This window comes from Syngnathoides biaculeatus, chromosome 6 (genome assembly GCF_019802595.1).
Source record: "Syngnathoides biaculeatus isolate LvHL_M chromosome 6, ASM1980259v1, whole genome shotgun sequence".
In the NCBI taxonomy this organism is placed as follows: domain Eukaryota; kingdom Metazoa; phylum Chordata; class Actinopteri; order Syngnathiformes; family Syngnathidae; genus Syngnathoides; species Syngnathoides biaculeatus.
The window spans coordinates 22,310,231-22,328,949 of NC_084645.1; the positions used below are offsets into that span (position 1 = coordinate 22,310,231).

Consider the following 18,719-nt stretch of genomic DNA (forward strand, 5'->3'; position numbering starts at 1 on the left):
TTATTTTAACAGGCCCTGTTAGCATTAGTGCTAGCTTTAGCGCGGCGCTAGCATTAGCGTTAGGGTTAGCACGGTGCTAGCGTGAAACTCTGTGTACCGTCTTTGTCAATATCTCCTGTTTCAATGTGGGTTTCAATGCGGGCACTTGCGGCTTTTCCACAGCTGCGGCGTCTGCATGTACCAAATGGTATTTCCTTGACAAATGTACTCAGTGAGGCTTGTAACCAGGTGCACTCTGTAGGTTGGGAATTACAGTGTGATCCGTCACTTGATTTTTTTTTTTTTTTTTTGCTAGCCAAAATTTGAGGTCAACCGAGCTTTGCGTATGCCACACGTCAAGTGAAATGAATTAATTTGAATCCTCACCATTCCCAGGAAAACCTTCCAATTTGGTTTATTTCTAAACTGCCCCAAATTAAATTTCAATGGAAACGTAACAGACAGTTACGGGAATTTTTACCCCTCTTTGCAACCTTGAACACATCACACGGAGAGTTTTTTCGGGTGTCAAATGCGTCACGAGTAAAGAAATTGCTACATAAGTTGTGGTGACGCTTCCATTGCTGAAAATTGCTTTGAAGGGAGATGACAAGAGAGATGAAATTTCCATTTCAAAAGGTGCGCCGATCAAAAATATTTGCGATGGAAATACAGACATAGATAACAAGATCATTGAAGTTTTGGCAAATTAACTGCTTTATCTGTTGCTCAGATAAAAGGCACAGATACGTTCTTTTGACGGCAAAATGGAAAGTGCGCTGTCATCTGCTTTCCTTCCATTATTTTTTTTCAAAATTACTCAAAGATAACCCAACGTTACATTTTCTAAAGCGCGGTCAAGTCAATTAAAGTCAGTCCCGTAGCGCCGATTCCCAACAGATTGGATCTCAAGGTCAGTCCCACGGGAGCAAAGGAAAAGGAGGCCAGGAAAAAGTCCCTCGATGGAACAAACCTCAGGCAGGACCCCGCCTCTGTCGGCCCAAAGTTTGTCTAAATCGGCCGGGGATGAGAAGAACGATGGACAATCAGCACATCATCCATGAGATTGAGAAAATTTCTCCACAAAAGCTGATGATGGACGTTTGGTTCCCAGTCCTCCCTTAAGAAGCGGTTAGTTACTACACTATGAGGCAGTCTTGCGATTTTACCTGTCCAAATATTTGCAACATCCACTCGCTTATTATCCTCCTGACACACAGATTCATTACAAAAAAAAAAATAATAATACATTTAAAGCTCCCGAAACCTTATGGTGTGGATCTAGCAAGGCAACCCCAAACACGGTTTTATCACAATTTTCAGTCCAGGTCTTCAGTATTGTTCGGTTCTCAACCGCTCGTGATGAAAAGGTCTATACAGCATGCCAAGGAGCTTTCGGTGGGAAAAGATGACGACGGCGGAGGCGGCGAGGCCGAAACGGCGACACCCGTGACTCACAGTCGCACGCAGAGCTCCGCCTCTGCACACGGATGGCCCACGATGCCTTGCACTTCCTCGTAAGTCTTTCCCGTGAGCTGCACGCCGTTCCACTCCAGCACCTGCATGCCTGTTGGTAAAGGAAAACACTCATTACATCCCAATAAAAGTGAAAAGAATTTTTGTAACTTTTGAAAGGGCGCCACAGGGACATTACGACATTTTATGGAATGGAGGGGGTGGGGTGTGGGGGGGGGGAAATGCCTCCAGGAGATGCACAGGATTTGAGGGAATGTATACTTTACAAAGAGCTAATTAAAAGTGAGACGTTACTTTTTAACCTTTTCGAACAGATTTCACTGAGATAAATTACTGTTTCCAAGTCACCATTATGCGGAAGCGTATAGCTGCCACACACACACACACACACACACACAAAAGAAAAGGTCACTACCATCTTAAATTATTTTTTTAATATTGAAGAAGGACTGTTATAGAAGACCTGGATTTATATACAGGACTGCATATGTTTCATATATGACTCTTAAAAAGTCTCCACCCACACGAACCGGAAGTAATTGTCTTTTGGGGGTCGGGGTGAAGAGGGGTGAAATTTATTCATTTATTATTTTGTACATTATAATGTGAAACAAATCTACGTCATAACATGAAACAAATCACATTTTAACGTAGATCATATCATGTTGTAACATGAAACAATGACATTATTACTTGAAATGATTCACATTACCACGTGGAATTAACCACATTATAATGTGAAACATATCATGTTATAACATGAAACATACACATTATAGCGTGAAACATACCACGTTGTAACATGAAACGAATTACATTATTACTTGAAATGATTCACATTACCACGTGGAATTAACCACATTATAATGTGAAACATATCATGTTATAACATGAAACATACACATTATAGCGTGAAACATACCACGTTGTAACATGAAACGAATTACAATATTACTTGAAATGATTCACATTACAACGTGTAATTAACCACATTATAACGTGAAACATATCATGTTATAACATGAGACATCCACATTACAACGTGAAACATATGACGTTGTAATGTGTTAGCGACTTTTTTTTGTGTGTGCCAGCAATACGTTTTCGTAGATTTGTGTTGTTGCAGTTTTTGTTTTTTTAAACAGTACATGGACAGATGTACCACGAACTGCAGCTTTCAGCTGGAAAACTGGAACCGAATCAGTCCTCCCTTATAAATCCAAAACCAGCTGCCGCCGCGACAATGAGCTCATCTGAATATGCATTTTTTTTTTTTTTTTTCGAAAACCGTCGCCATGTGCCCCGCAATTCATTTTTGTCCTCCTTCCTCTGCTCTATTTAGGCTTTGCACCTGCAGGCATGTTCTGGCTCGCCTCGCTCGCCGTCGTTTTCCGTTCATTTACGCGTCGGGCAAACGCACGGGCCCGCCGACGGAGTCGCCGCCGACTCATCTGCTGTGAGTGATGCTTCAATAAAAGGGAATAGATAAGATGGAGTCAATTTCCTACTTTGTCAGAATAACCGCGAGGGAGTCACCACAGCGGATAAAAAACTGTAAACAAGCAAATGAAACGAGCTTTAATAGCACGATTTAGCCCGAGCTTCTAATGGCTTCTGCTGGCAAATTGCACCTCGGTGTGGTCTTGCAGAGAGAATGTGTTTGCCTCTAATGTATAAGGCTTGCTAAAAATAGCTTAATGACTAACACCACCCAAGGTAAGCTGAAAGGATGCGATGTTCCCCGCTCTAAGAAACGACAGCATGTTCGTGACTCCGTCATTATTCCATCAGGCCGCATAAACATCAGTTTTTTACAAATAAAAGACACGTACCATTGGAAACCTTTCTTTTTGATAGCTTGTTGGTTGTCTTTTGATCGTGTAGTTACTTGCGCAAGCGAGCACACAAACATTTTTTTAAAAAATCCACAATATGTCTCCTTGAAAGCACAAAGTTAATTTCAAAATAAAACAACTGAACCAACTCCGGCCTCATCTGGTCGTCTTCTTACCCTCCAAGACTTTTCCTGTTTGTTCTGCGATGCCACCGGGGACGACCCTGGCAACGTAGGCTCCGATCTCCCCTCGGCTTCCCGGGATCTCCTTTCCGCCGACCACCCGGATCCCGAGACCATTCCCTTAAAAAAAAAAAAAAACACAAAGAAAGATTTAAAAAAAACATCTCAAAGGGGGAAGACTCCTCCTGCCTATTCACGTGACTTTGTACCTGACACGCTTGAGTCCCTCTGGTCTCTGGTGAGTTTGACGCGAGTGTGGGGGAAGACATAAGGAACCAGTTTCATCTGAAGGAGAAATGATTACCGGCATGAAAACGAATCGTTTGAAAGTCAAAATGATCCGTAAAATAATGGCTGCGGGGTTATTTGTTGGTAGTTTGCACTTTCGTCATGGCCTAAAGACCATGCTGAGGTGCATTTTATTTTCAGATTTCACGCCATCCTCGTCCAGTCTTACTGTCTACTTTTCAGTCATTGTTCATGTCACCACAGTCTGGTCTTACGTTCCGGTTCATTGGTTGCTCATGGAATCTACTGTTCCTTCAATTTTGTCCAATCAGATTGATGCAATGTCATCACAATCCTCCTTGAACTCTAGGGGGCAGATGGGTGCTGTCTTCATCCACATTATAACGTGAAACATACCACGTTGTAACATGAAACAAATTACATTATTACTTGAAATGATTCACATTACAACGTGTAATTAACCACATCATAATGTGAAACATATCATGTTATAACATGAAACATCCCCATTATAACGTGAAACATATCATGTTGTAATGTGGTAGCGACCTGTTCCTTCAATTTTGTCCAATCAGATTGATGCAATGTCATCCAAATCCTCATGAACTCCAGGGGGCAGATGGGCGCCGTCTTGAATTAGGTGCAGTTGCATCAAAGTCCGCATTGTACTTGTGACTTTGGCGACTGGAGTTTCAAGTGGAGTCTTTCAAGTTTTCAGTCTACCGTAGTACTGAAACTTGTGACTCTAGGACTCACCTGTCTCCTGTCTGCCATGTGTCTGGCCTGCGGATGCCCTTCCCTTGGCTTGTCGAACCAGTCGGTGTCCTCTCGTCTCAGATGGTAGGCTGGGCAAGGAAAGGGCAGCCGTTAAAACGCTTGCGTGTTGCTGGATAACAGATCTGCTTCAAGCACGGTTGGGATAAATAAAGCGGACCTCGATCATCAATTCAAGCTTCGGAAAACGCTGTTTCCGATTTGCATCGCAAAGTCCGCAACTTATCGATTCACATGATGTCATATTGCTCAAAATGATTACATTTTCTAGCGCTTTGCATTGATGCATAAGACTCTGAGTCCCACTATTAGCTTAGCATACAAGCCGCTATCAAGGGCTTTTATTCAGTGCATCCCCTAACCCCAAAAACATAATTAGGGACGGCTGTGCATTTTAATAAGATTCAACGCAAGAGCTGCAGAAAAGATTCTCTTTTTACAAAGATGAAAATGCTGAGCTTTTGAAGGGTTATCATTGTCATAAAACAGAGTCATAAAAGTTTTATCGTCAAAATGTTCTGCCTTTACCGTCCACATTTCAAAAAGCCTCGGCTCTATCATCACACCTGTCAGGCGTGTCTTCGTGGGATGAGTACATGATTTTTCTTTATTTGACTTACATTTTTTATTGCACAACAGTTAGGAGGGGCTTTTTTTCAAACTTGTATGACAGTAGAACTACAATCTATTAAGAGTAAAAAACGTTGTCTAGACAGTTAAAACGATTTTGGCAATAATGGAAATAATTGAAATGTTTAATCGTGTTAATTCAAGTCTGAGTGAAGGATTTCGTCATGCTTGTGTTGCAATCATGTGATAAAAATGCGCCCTCAATCGAATCGCCGCCATTTCTACAGACAAGCTAGGCGTCGCAGAAGACATTAACGTCCACAGACCGACGTGCAAGCGGCTAGCGGCGGATGTTTTCTGCCGACTTTAATTCACGCACCAAAGCTAGATATGGACAGAAGATCAAACCCTGCGAAGATGTCGATCCCTGTACTCCCCACAACGACGTCGTTTAAAAGGATCTGAAAGACTTCCCTGAGGTAGGCTATCCGGACACTAGAAAGACACATGCTAACCGCTTACAAAATGATCAGAACCATTTGCCTCGTGTACTCGAGCTTCGTGCGCAGATCTGCACGTCGTACATTTGCGAGCCGCTTTCGTTGACGTTATTTTTTTCGATAACTCCATTGTATCTTCTCCTTCATGCAATCTGATCTTTGGAACACGGAAAAATCGCTTCCCAATGTCTCCGTTTCCGCGATTTTGCACATCCGACAAAAATCTGGCGCGATGACGATGGACAGCTGACTGCTTGTCTGCAACAATGGCGGTCAGGATCGAGCGTGATGTCACGTGCAACCCAGCCGTTGCTAATGGTATTTTGTTATTCTGTTGAAAAAAACCTTATTCTATCATATTGCAATATGCCCTGTGGCCACTGTATTTTTGAAGTTATATAAATGTTTGATAAACTCCTGATCCTATTATCTGCGCGTCTCGGCTTAAGCGCGCTTATCAGAAATCGGAAGGAAACGTTCTGATCGGGGCGCTGGTGCGCAGCAACAATCTGGACCTTGAGGACTTGTTACCTTCCATCCCAATTTCAATCCAAACAAAATAAAATATATCAAGATGGACAACCAGAAAAGGAACTGATATGCTTTATGGAACGAGTGTGATGTGCAGCCATTCCCTGATGATGCATACTCACTGAGTCAGTGCAGCAGATGCACTATTGTGATGGTTCAACCCAAAATGAATTGCGACTAAGAGTTCCACTAGATGGCATGGCACTTTCTACCACTGAGATGCGGATCATTCCAGAATGGTTTCACTCCGTACGTTCATAACTTATAGAAAAAGTGAATCATTCCGGAGAATAATGATATGCGACATGGAGGCGTACATTCTGTTATGTTGTCAAACGGGAGAATGCTGTCTCACCTTCTATATTCCACTTTGGGCCTCCAGCTGGGGTGCAAAATTATATATGTTTATATAGATATATATATATATATATATTTTTTTTTTTCAAAAGAATCATGATTTTTGTCGTCGTTTCAAGAAATGCGTGCAGCAGCCTGCAAAGTCAAGGATCTACGTAAGCTGAGAGGAGCTGTTATGTACCCGGAGTGTATGTCGGCACATGCATTAAAAAGCGGGAGTTAATGTATGATGCATGCTTGAGATTACGGCAACCAAACTATCCGCTACACACTTAAAGGAGAGGCACTATGAAAAAGACACAAAATACACTAGAGGGTGGGGTGTGGAGGGGGGGGGGGGGAGCTCATCATCAACCAGCGTGTAAAGTGGGCCTTGAGTGTTGGTTAACTATGATACTCTACCGTGTGCGATACTTTCATGAAAGATTCTGGCTTCCTCTCTGTTCAACACCAGCACGGACTCACTGAGTCCTGTAATCAAGGCAGATTGACACATATATGTGGAGTCGGCACACAAATCCTCTTCTCTTCACCTAGACACAGCGCTCCAAAAAATTAAAAATAATAATAATGAAAAAAAAAAAAAAACAGTCCACAAGCTACATGGGATACGAGTTAAATACTCATTCAAGTCAACATCATAACACTGATTGGAATTTGCCGCCCGAAACGTCCGTTTGGCGAGGTACAAATGTCCATTTCTGTGGAAAAATGGCAAAGAGGAAAACTCACCATATGGAAGACATTGACTTTATTTGGATGGAAACTCAAAACGTGTACTGAAAATGTATCTAAAAAAAAAAACAAAACAAAACATGCAAGGATGCAAAATCAAATCCAGATCACGAAAAAAAACTTCACACAAAAGAGATGACGAAATGGCGATAGTGCAAATTACCGAAGATCTTTTACTGATTTACAAACATAATGTAATTGGAGAAAATATACAAAATAAACATGACTAAGATTACGGCGCATGCTTAAGAAATTACACAAGGAAACGTGTGTAGACCTGAATTGTGCCAAACACAAAGTCGAGCTTATGGATGAGAAGTGGAAGCGTTGAAGAGGAGAAGAGCATGCAACACATCTCGTGAAATGATAAACACGACAGAGGAATATTTACAGTAACAAGTAAACAGCAATGCTTTTTTTTGTTTGTTTGTTTTTGAAGTACTGATGATTGAATAACACATAAGATCACTCGGTCGTAGCATGCATGACAGAGCAAGTCCACGCAGTCGATCTCTTGCAACGGTCTCTGGTTCTATTTACCTTCGCTGTCCGACATGGCACCTTGTAAATCCTCCATGATGAATGCGATATCCCGGTCATAGCCGCGAGTTCGTGATTCTTCCCTCATGTGTTGCTGGACCTCCGGCAGGGAATGACTGGAGCCGAACTGGTCCCTGGAGTCAGCGGAAATCGGAGGCAGGGGTCCCGCCGAAGCCCGAGCCATACCCATTGGCTGCCCCACCGGGCTCAAAGGGCTCTCCTCCTCAGAGTTCTGAGCCACGATGGGAATACGGCCCCGGCTTTGGCTGATAGGTAAACTGGTGGGCTTTGTTCTGGTCACGCCAGGAGCAAAAGCTGCTTCCAACACTTCCCCTTCAGTTTTAAGTAGCACTGAGGTGCTGGACGGATCCCGTTTGATTGATAGATCCAAGCCATAGACAGAGGAGGGTCGGGAAGAAGGACGAGACGACGGTCTGGAACGGCTGCCGCTTGGGTAGGTGCCATCATCCTGAACAGAGGTCCTAATTGTGGACCCCATTCCAAGAGACTGCCCCAAAGAACCAGCAAGATTAGCTCCCAGTGAGGCGCCCAAATACTTTTGCTGCTCCGATAAATTCTTTCTCAGTCCAAATGTAATCTCATCCTGAAGTAGCCTTGCCCTGGCAGCCAGGTTGGTGACTGAGGATGCTCCAGATCCCATGTAGCTGGCAAAGTCTGGCTCCAAATCTCGACTCTCCTGAATGGGGGAAAATTTCGTGATGGCTTTTGCGTCTATTAAAGCCTTTTTGTTCTTCATCTGTTTCTGGTATAGCACCGCAGCCGGGAGTTGTTTTGCAGCCTGCTTCTCAAGAGTCAGCCTTCCTATGCTATATTTTTCACCTTTCGGGAAGTGGCGAAAGTTGCTATCGCTGGGAAGATACTGTGGAAGTCCCAAGGCTGACAAATGTTCTAGTCCTTCAGTTCCTCGCCGGAACTCTTGCTTGATCTGTTGCTTCAATAGCTTTAACTCATAAGGGTCCTCCATAGTCTCTTCTTCTCCTTTACCATAACTTTGAAGTTGGGACTGGCCTAAAAAATCGGAAACCTGAAGGAGAAAAAAGGGTAAAAAAAAAAAAAATAATAAGTACTGTAGAACAGAAAGAGTGGACAATGGTGATTGTGAAAAAATGTTATGGGACTGTACCTCTGTACGTCTGACTTCTGCTGCCCTCAGTAGTCTGTCTGCCTTGGACAACTCCTTATCAGGCAGATTAAATCCAGAACCCAAGCCAGTGGTACCCAATCCTGTGGAGGCCTTGGTGAGCTCCCCTATGTCCTCAATCAGCACATAGTTCCTGGCATTGTTGTGGTCGATATCAGCGTAGAAAGAATCCGCGGAGATGCTTGACATGGGACTCGAGGCCATACTTCTCTCCTCTAGTCCTAGCCTCAAATCCAAGCTGCCATATTTGCCGCCGAGATGAGCAACCCCAAAGCCACTTTCTGAGGAGGTTGGCACGATGATTAGTGGCTGGTTATGTATGACCTCATAGTTAGTGGTGATCTTGGGCTCTAAATCAGAAAGGTTGGTTTGACGCTGTTTTCCTTGTTGTAAGAGCAGAGCACGTTGGTAGTTACTAGTCTGATCCTCACCATGGGAGAGGGATATGGTCGAGACGTGCTGATAAGGAGAAACCTGTTGGTGGTAAACAGACTGCGGCTCATAGAGGTTATGTTGGGTGTAATGGCTGGTAGTTTGGGTCTGGGGAACATATTGGCCATAATGAGAGTAGGGACTTGTGAGTGTGTTATACTGAGAATCAGCTTCTGTCTGCGGGGTTATGAACTGATCGAACTCAGATTGCGGTGCCGTTCGTGGCCTTTCCAAGCCGTCACTCCGGTCATCTCTGATGTTGCTAACCTCACTGTCTGACATGTAATCTCTTTCCTCTGCCACCCCCTGGAGATAAGCCCTCTCCCGCTTCTCTCGCTCTTTCAGCAAGACCTCCTTTCGCCGATTGATACCCATTTCCAGGTACCTGAAATGATAAGGTATCATCATGTATCACCTCGCTGTCAGTTTGGCAAAATTTCTTCAGACATTTCAAGCAAATTTTCTAATGTTAAGCATTCTCACACAAAAATACCTTTCACTACGTGTGAGTTTGGAGAAGTCTCACTGAGTGATGTCAAGGCAGCCTTTTAGCCCATAAGCTAGCAAGATGAATGAGGGCGTCATGCAGATGGATTAGGGAGGATGATTGCAAAAGAGGGATGAGAGCAACGGCATTGATCAAAGTTATGGGTGACAACCATAATCGCTTAATGGACTTACGTCACACTGTCTGTGCAAAAGCAAATGCTTCAATCGGCGCCATCTCACCGTAGTTTGGCATCAATTTCCTTTTCCTCTTCATCCAGTTCAGCCTGTTTTTTACGTAGTTTTGAAGATTCTCTCTCCACCATGTCAAGCTCTTTGTCAATGTCCTGCAGGATCTTGGCACGGGCCATCGTGGTGCTGCGAGCAAGCCGACGGCGGGCAGAGTTGCTGCTGTAGCCCAAGCGTCCCATCAGCGGGTCATCCTCTGGAGGTGGATCTGGTAGTGTCCGCTTGACCTTCTTCCCTGTGCCGGAAGGGGAGCCTCGACCCTGGAATATATGGACAAAGAATAACTCCAGCAAATTTGGATTCAGAAATGCAAACTGATTTGTTGAAACTCACTGAATACGTATCTCCGTAGTAGACAGCCATCCTTTCTTCTGTCGCAGGACTCAGAGATTTAGAATCAGATAAAGACTTCTGACCAGACTTCAACCGAGGGCAAGAGGAAAATCTGCTCGGATCAGCGGTCAACATTCTCTGTCCTCCAAGTGATGTATCGTGAGAGAGGGGGGAAACCGATGTATAGAAACCTCTCGATCTAGCCACGACATCGTTTGTGAGGTTTGTGTTGTAACCGACTTCAATGGGTGTATGCCTCCTGTCTGAGTCTGTCTGACAGCTCAGACTTCCCCCTCTCTGAGAGCTTTCGGGAGCTGAGATGTGTTTGATTATTTCCACCTTGGTGTCCATCTGGACTTTGGGTCTCTTGATCGAGCCAGAGTGGTCAGTCTGAACAGATATCTCGGCAACTGTCTGGATAGCAATACTGGACACCTTAGAGCTGTGTTTTCCTTCACTGCTGTGTTTTCGAGAGCGTCGTCGAGCCTTTGCAGGAGCCTCCCATTCGTGCTGGTCCTCATCGTCACTCTGAGCCGAGCTATCGTTGTTTTTTTTGTTCTTTTTTCTTCTTCCGACATGCTGCTTTTCAGCCGAGTCTTCATCATCAGTCTGCAACCCACTGTCAATGATCTTCTTGCATGTGTCCTGATCGTCTTGAAGCCGTTTTGCTATGTTGTGCTGGCCCTGCCTTTCTTCTAACTGTGTGCCAACAGGTGGACCTGTAGACTCATCTTTTACGGGCCAGTATTGTCCGCTATCTCCTACTCCTGCATACTTGGCCTCGAGGAGATTTGTCGTGGTACCCGTGCTACCATAGTGCTCGTCTAACTGCCTCTGAAGTTGAATCTGGAGTTGCTGGATTTGCTGCAGTTGTTCTTTCTGCTGGGCATATGTCTCCTGCTGGGCCACCATGTGAGCGTGGTGCTCTTCTTCTTGCTGCATGAGAAGCTGTTGTTTCAGAGCTTGAAGCTCCTCAAGTTCTTGTTGCACCATGAGCTGCTCCTGTTCACGATAGCGCTGGATCTCTTGTCTTTCCCACTCTAACTCCTCAGCGAGACATAATTGTTTAAGCTTCTCAAGCTCTAGAAACTCCCTCTCCATCTGATACTGAGCCATCTTGGTGCTGTCTAAACCAGGGAAAATTGAAGAAGAGGCTAATGCATCCAGAGAAGCTGCTAGTGCTTCCAATGTGGCATCTGAGTACATTTCCGGATACCCTGTTATGATGTCAGCAAGCGCCGCGGGTAGAAGCTCCTTCGGTAGCCCTATATCGTGAGAAAAAAATTGTCCTTGGTCTGTGGCGGAGATGAAGCCAAACTGTTGGGGCACAGACTGATTCTGAACTGTCGATGTGGGCACCAAGGTGGTGCTAAAGATGGAGCCAGGTTGGGTGGTAACTGCATATGTTGATGGAACTGGGGCGGAGACAGTGGAATAAACGATTCCGTCCGAAGTTCTTAGCGCACTACTGACACTGAACGCAGCAAGTTTGTCCTGAGAAGATGGCGAAGGAGTCTTCCCAGCCAAGGCTGCAGTGGCTTTGCTAGTGTAGTCTAGGGCTTTACCTGCCACAACAAGTCAAGTGGATTTTTACTATTTCAAACAAACACCGCTTTCCAAACAGTCATTTTATGAAACTAAGACCACTCAATCTGGATTTAAAAGGTGCCCATTTACATGCATATTTGAAGTCATCTTGGCTAGCAAGATGCAAAGCCAAAATATTGAGGGAGCACACGCAGGCAAACACATGCATCTGTTTGAAGAAAAAGAAAACACAAATCACAGTTAATGAAATAATAAAAATCAAAAGAACAACGACAGGATGCAAAAATACACAGCAACTATGACTAAACTGACATCTATCTGTTTGATCATGCAACGGGTGTTACTATACTCACCAGTAGGAAGTTTGGTGGCTGTGAGGTCTATGGCGCCATCTGTAGCTCCATTGTGGTATTCATAGTCTTTGTTTGGATCATAGGAAATGAGTCCGACATCTCTCAGGCTCGCATCAGATATTAATGTGTTTTCACCATTCGAGCCTCGAAAGCCATACTGTCCAGCACCATCATACTGATGGGGGACATGTCTTTGGACCAAATGGTTGTCAGGCTGTGTTGTGACGGCGGCTTGTGTTTTGCAGCTTCCGGTAAAAGGTAATTTGTATATAACATCGCAGCATACACTCCTTCTGGCGGCCGTGAGATCAACTGGTGTCAAATCATCCTCAACAAGAGCGGTTATTACTTCAGAACTTGTTCCGGATAAAGCCACCATAGACCTCACCGGTCTGTAGTTGGACAGATCCATGGCACCTGTCGCCTCCAAAGACAGAACACTGTTGGTATTTGTCGAGGCCGGAGTCATTGGTTGCTTGCCTCCTCTGACCAACGCGCCATAGGAAAGATTCATTGGTATGTCCTGAGCTGCGGATGGTACAGCGATACCCACGGGCTGGGCATTGACAGGTCTGTATATAATTTGTGCCAGTGGTTCGCACGGTTTGTATGTGGTAAGAGGCAGGGGTAAGGATGTAACAGGCCCCTGCAAGTCCAGTGGTTTTTCTGCTGGTGTGTTGCTGTATGAAGCAATGGTGGCTGTGCATGTGACAATTGTGATACTGTCAGTTACCACAGCCAGCGTAGTCGCAGGGACAACCTCAGCACTGAGATTTACGATTTCAGGCTGCACTGCTGTGGTTTGACGCAGATAGTCATTATTGGACGGCTGTCGATATGACTCCGGTGACCTCAGATCCATGCCCTTTTCCGTCATCTCCACACCAACTTTCATGGTCCGTAGATCCATAACATCCCCTTGGTGGATGATCCTTCCATTTTGCTTCGGTTGAGCTTGGTATTTACTTTCATCTTGTTTTATCGTGGGAGGTACACTTGTCGGAATATGCTGTGGAAGTCTTTCGTGGACAACAGATACAGTAGTTCTCTGGACTTCAGTGACAACTTGAGTGACTAAGCTCGGCAGGATTTCGGCAGGCTGCCCTGTTGTCGAAACTGAAGAAGAATACTTGCGGCTCATGCTGGAGACAACCTTCTCAGGTCCTCGAATCTCTTGGCTCTCAATGGACTCTTCCTGGATTTTGGTAATGGTGATTGGCGCAACAGCTGAATGAGTTTGCATGTCCTGTAAAGTGGGTACTGAGGTTCTCCTTGTGTATGCTTCAGTGGCGATCTTCAGTGGGCGATCATAATCGGATGTATATGTTATCAGCTGTGGTTGTTCAATTGAAGGATATGAACCCGGTCTGTAAGTATCATACACATTGCTAGGAATATCTTTTTCAGCTGGCATGTTTATTACCAGTGGTTGCTGCATGGTTAAAGATGGCCGTCTCGTGGCAGGAAAGGCCCCAATGTCGACAACATCAGCAGGAATGTCATAATCTGTAGGAAAGGTCGATAGTTCACTTGTGCTGAATGGCCCTTTTCCTACGGATGACATCGAAGTCCTTCTTTCACTTGTAGTTTGTTCGGTTGTAACCTCGTGTGGCATTGAGGCCACCGCCTGAGATTTTATCATGGATGTCATTGGTGCTTGTCTCACCACAGCCTCCATTGTTCTCAGGTGTATAGGGTCTGGCTGCAATGCAATGACTTCAATTGGAGGTGTAGGACATGGCATTGGAGCCGAATAAATCACAGAAGATTCCTGTGGTTGTGGGGTCTCGTGTGACTCTGTTCTAACAGAAGAAGGAATTACTTTGGGTGTTGGTATTGCGGGAGCTAATGTAACCTCTCGATCCCCTTGAGGTAAGGTTGGTACATCAGGCACTGTAATGACGTAATCCTTTTGTGGAGCTATCAAGGTGTGACCGGTCATCCAGCCAGCTGCAGAATAAGGTATTTGTTCAGTTGTTCCAGGTAGCTGGGGACTGATTGCCATTGGAGACTTTGATACTGTCTCTGTGACAATTTCTGATTGCAGTTGAGAATTTTCAATTTCAATTCCATGCTGCCCACAAAGACCATTGGAGTATACGGTCACTGTACTTTCCTGGGCGATTGATGCATCTGAAGTCAATCTTGGCTCTAGCAAAATAGAGACATGTTGTGTCAGAGGCTGTTGGGTCGGCATTGTTTGTATTTGGGCCACAGGAATTTGAGCGTCAGGTAAAATCTCTCGCGGAAGTGTGACATCATCTGAGACAGTTTCTGGACGTTGAGTGACAAATGAGGCAGATTGTGGTGCGGCAGTGGCTTCAATCTGAGCATTGAGAACTGAAGTCCTTTCTTGCATTGTTGAAGATGGCAAGGGATGATAAATGGCTTGTTGTTGCTGCATTACAATAGGTGTATATGTCTTCTTTATTGGGTCTGTTACACTATGCGCCTGAACTGTTGTGTCTTGATCAGGGTGTGTCACAAAATTATCAATTTCAGGTTCCACTTTAGAGACCACAGCATAATTGGGTGCCACTTGTTGTAATGGAACAGTGGGGACTATGGTGACTGGTGGTGGATGCCTCACAGTCGGGACAGATCCTCTCCTGACTGCGGCCTCTGCCGAAAATGTTTCAAAGGGTGTATTCTGCTCCGAAGGGGTTGTTTGAATGCCTGGCCCCTTTGTAGCTGGAATGGATCCTCTTCTTATTGGTGCCTGAACTGTTATCATTTCTGTTGGTGATCCAGGCTCAGATGGCAGAGTTATCACCACATATGTTTTTAAACATTTGGCATGTCTGGGAGATAATGGCGACTTGGGAGACGTTGCCCCTGACTTGCTCTCCACAGGTCGAGTCAGGCTTAGCGACAGGGCGTTTGGAGGTGCTTTGGTCCGAGGCAGTGTTGCAGCTTTTTGTGCAACAACAGTAGGCGGTTTAACACTTTCTCCTGGTTTGTGGCTGAACACCAGTCCAGCTGGAATTATTACAGGCTTGGGCGGTATCGGTGGAGGAGCCTTGGAAATATGACTGGTGCCAGCAGAAACCTGGGATGCTGTTGGTAAAGCAGGAACTGGTGGTTTTGGATGAATAAGGGGCTTTGGTGAAGGGGAAGACGGTGGTGGTGTATCAGCAAGAGGTACTTCGACTGTTTCTACATTTGTTCTCACTGCAGGTTTAGGTGAGAGTGGTGGAACTGACACTGTTGAGACTTTCGATGCCAATGTTGAATCTGTGGTTGCATTCGTAATCTCATGCTGCGTGAGTAATTGATTTTTTGGTGCCTGATATATGGTGGACAAATTTGTGCTGTCTTGAGGAGTTTGGCAAATCCGAGACATGTTTTCTACACTTGGCACTATGATAACCACATGGCCTGCTCTAGTTGGGGTCACTATTTGAGCTACCGCAACATCATCTGGTTTCATATCCTCCATTCGTGGCTGTATATCCACAACTACAGACTGCAGTGGCTGGGCCATAACTGTGGTTGGTGTAGTGATGGTGGAAGCCACAGTTGTGGATACATGCTGAGCGTCCCGCATCGGTAGCCGTGCCCCACCATGCTCAGGTAGTGAAACTGATGTAGACCGTGGGGGAGGGGGAGGTGGGACTTTCTTTTTGACTATAGTAGTTGATGGGGAAGATAAGGGGATCATTGATGTAGCGGCTGGCGGGACTGCATGTACAACTTTTGGTTGTGCGTGGGCCGTGATAGTTGAGACTGACATTGATGTTTGCGTTGAGAATTGAGATGTAGTTGAAACTAGGTCAGGCATCTGCACAATTACTGGTGTGTGGGATACTACACGAGTCACTGTGGAAGTAGCTAAATGAGCTGAAGATGGAACAGATCCCTGAATGATACTGGTAACAGGGGACTCGGTAAACTGTGTTGTAGGCTTGGCGTTGATAGTGACAGGTTCTGGTTTTGATGCTGACAACTTTAGCACTGATGGCGCTTCAGTGGGCATTTGAGAGGGAGATGAAACCAAGTCTGGCATTTCAACTATCACTGGTGGAGGAGTCTCTCCTGAAGCTAAGATTGTAGCTACAGGAAAAGAAGAGTTGGCTTGGACCAGTTCAGATGTTTCAACTTTAGACGGATCAGACACCACATCCGGAATCGCGATGATGACTGTCGAGCTTTCTCGAGAAGATACTTCATCTTTGGTGGACATCAGTGATGAACCCTCTCGTGGGATTTGAGTTAAGAAAGAAGTTGTCGGTGTAGAGAGAGGAGTTGAGTCTGACGATAGAGGCGTTTGAGCCTGGTAGGAGGATGAAGACGTGGCATTAGATTCCAGGCTGTACTCTGGCGTGGCCGGTGAAGTCGGCGGTGACTGTGGTGATACAGGGGACGGTGTAGTGGTCAGTTCTGGGGCAGATATTGGAGTTGGAATAGGTTTTGCTTCCGGGATATCACAGACCACTGATATCGGTTCCATTTCAGTTGTCTTGGAGAAGGTTGGGCTTGTACATTGATCATCTTTAGTCTCAGAATCATCGCTTGGGGTAATGTCGGATGAAATACCAACACCATATTCATCTACCAGACTGTCGTCCTCTTCCTCCCCCGATGAGCACTGTGTAATTTTGAGGTCCGGTATGGGGAAGAGTGCCTTTCTAAGTGAAGGATCGAGAGGTACCATGGGTCGGACAAAACCTATAGAACCAGATGTTGGAGCGACAGTCACCTCAGTTCGCTTAGGAGGTTCAGTAGGACGTGGTGGAGCAGGACGTTTCTTCTTCTTGACTGGCGCTTCATCAAAAGCTTCACCACTTTCAGGACTCATTCTTTCACCAGTGGTTGATATGACTTCTTTGGGCATGGTTACAACGCAGGTTTCAGGATCTTGAGGAGACGCAGGTGAGCCAGATTCCAAAGCAGTTTGGGCCTGTTTAAACTCTTGTTCTATCATCATCAATTCCCTCTTTTTTTCCATCATCTCTTCATAAACCTCCTCTGGAGACCTGAGTTTCTTCAAAGGTTCGGGGCTGAGTTCTTGTTTAGGTTCGATTTCTTGAAAACCAGTCATCATCATGTCAGGCTCATCAACCAAGGATTCATAAAGATAGTCCTCAATTGAAATTCCACCATAAAGCGGCTCAACACCAGGAGGACTATCACCTGGGATAGCTTTGGCCTTCTGGAGAATATCCTCATATGCTTCTCCTGGACTCTTTGGGACTGATTGGGAATCCCTTTCCTTCCCTTCAAAAGGCTCAGATGGACTGTATGGTATCACTGTTGGAGAAGGTTTGCCTCCTCTCTGCACAGCTTGTTTTGTTTCTGGCTCTGATTCTATGCTGGCCCAGTATTCAGACCCTGATGTTTTACCAGTTTCATCCATCACTGTAAATTGTCTAAAGTCCTCTGCAGAGGAGGCACTTTGGTTTGGAGACAAGCGGCCATGGACGTTGAGTTGGTTCTTTTCTTTACGAGATTTTTCTTCCTCGGAAGAGTCTTCGATGGTGGGGAGTGGCTGGGTGGCGTGTCTGTGTTTGCCCTTGCGATACTGCTTGTCCCCGCTAACCCTCCTGTGACTCGGACTGCTATCGCTGTCCTCCTCCAGGGATGACGCTGACGTAGGTGATGAACCTGGAGTGAAGCTAGACGCTTGTACACTTGATGAGCCCTTTGACAAGGATTCAGTTATGCTCTCTACCTCTTCATCGGTGCTTTGTCTCTGTCTGATGACCGGAATAGCTTTCTTCAAAGTTGTGCTGGGAACTGTTCCATGCGTAGTAGTCTCGCTCATCGTTAGAGGGGATTTTGTCCATACTAGTGTGCCTTCATTATCTGTGCTACCTTTGCCAGAGAGCGATTTGCATTTTACGGAGGCATTATCAAGCTCAGACTTGTTGAAGACCTCTTCATTCGAGAGTTTCCTTCTCATTTGAGAGTTTACTTTCTCATCCTCAGAGAGAGACATTTCCCCTTCGTCGCCCATACCCATGATTTGACTGCGAATCAAGTCTTCATCTTCCATAGACGAGTCAGCACTTTCCGTTTTGAGGTCCTCACTGATAGATGAGACGTGGGTTACCTTCAACTTCCTCCTCTGGACCTCAGGGGAAGTTGAGGGCATGCTTTCACTCCCGCTGGTCTCTTCCATTGCTTGGAAACTGAGTCGCCTTTTCCCGCTTTCAACAGCCTCCTTGACTGGCAGGATATTCTCTTCCTCTGGGTCATTTTTAGTCACACTGTATACCCCTTGCTCCACGTATGGATCCTCTGATAAGGGCAAAACCTGAGGTTGAGCATCTTCTTCAGCTTTAGACCTTGGCTCGGGAGTCAGCTTGAGTGCAACTCCGTTCTCCAGTTCATCTGGAGATTTTGCCAATTTCAAAGGCTCTTTTGCTGTTTCTACTGCCATCTAAAACATAAGAAAAACAAAGAAATTGAATACACATCACTGCTAT

General features: G+C 45.3%; 1 protein-coding gene across 5 annotated transcripts in view; it reads right to left on the reverse strand.

Moving 5' to 3' along the window:
* Window positions 1-18,719, reverse strand: part of pclob (piccolo presynaptic cytomatrix protein b) — a 43,836-nt gene that overhangs the window by 19,629 nt on the left and 5,488 nt on the right. For 2 of the 5 annotated variants that reach the window (XM_061822743.1, XM_061822742.1), the window contains exons 1-10: window positions 12,292-12,431; window positions 12,068-12,146; window positions 10,391-11,955; window positions 10,052-10,317; window positions 8,873-9,707; window positions 7,729-8,773; window positions 4,478-4,566; window positions 3,682-3,757; window positions 3,467-3,592; window positions 1,438-1,546 (exon numbers count right to left, since the gene is read on the reverse strand). In XM_061822743.1, the coding sequence (XP_061678727.1) occupies window positions 1,438-1,546; window positions 3,467-3,592; window positions 3,682-3,757; window positions 4,478-4,566; window positions 7,729-8,773; window positions 8,873-9,707; window positions 10,052-10,317; window positions 10,391-11,955; window positions 12,068-12,146 (4,190 nt within the window). In that variant the 5' untranslated portion in view covers window positions 12,292-12,431. Of the gene's footprint in view, window positions 1-1,437; window positions 1,547-3,466; window positions 3,593-3,681; window positions 3,758-4,477; window positions 4,567-6,855; window positions 6,925-7,728; window positions 8,774-8,872; window positions 9,708-10,051; window positions 10,318-10,390; window positions 12,147-12,291; window positions 18,674-18,719 lie in introns of those variants that run through there. The other 3 variants (XM_061822741.1, XM_061822740.1, XM_061822739.1) reach the window with 3 other exon arrangements.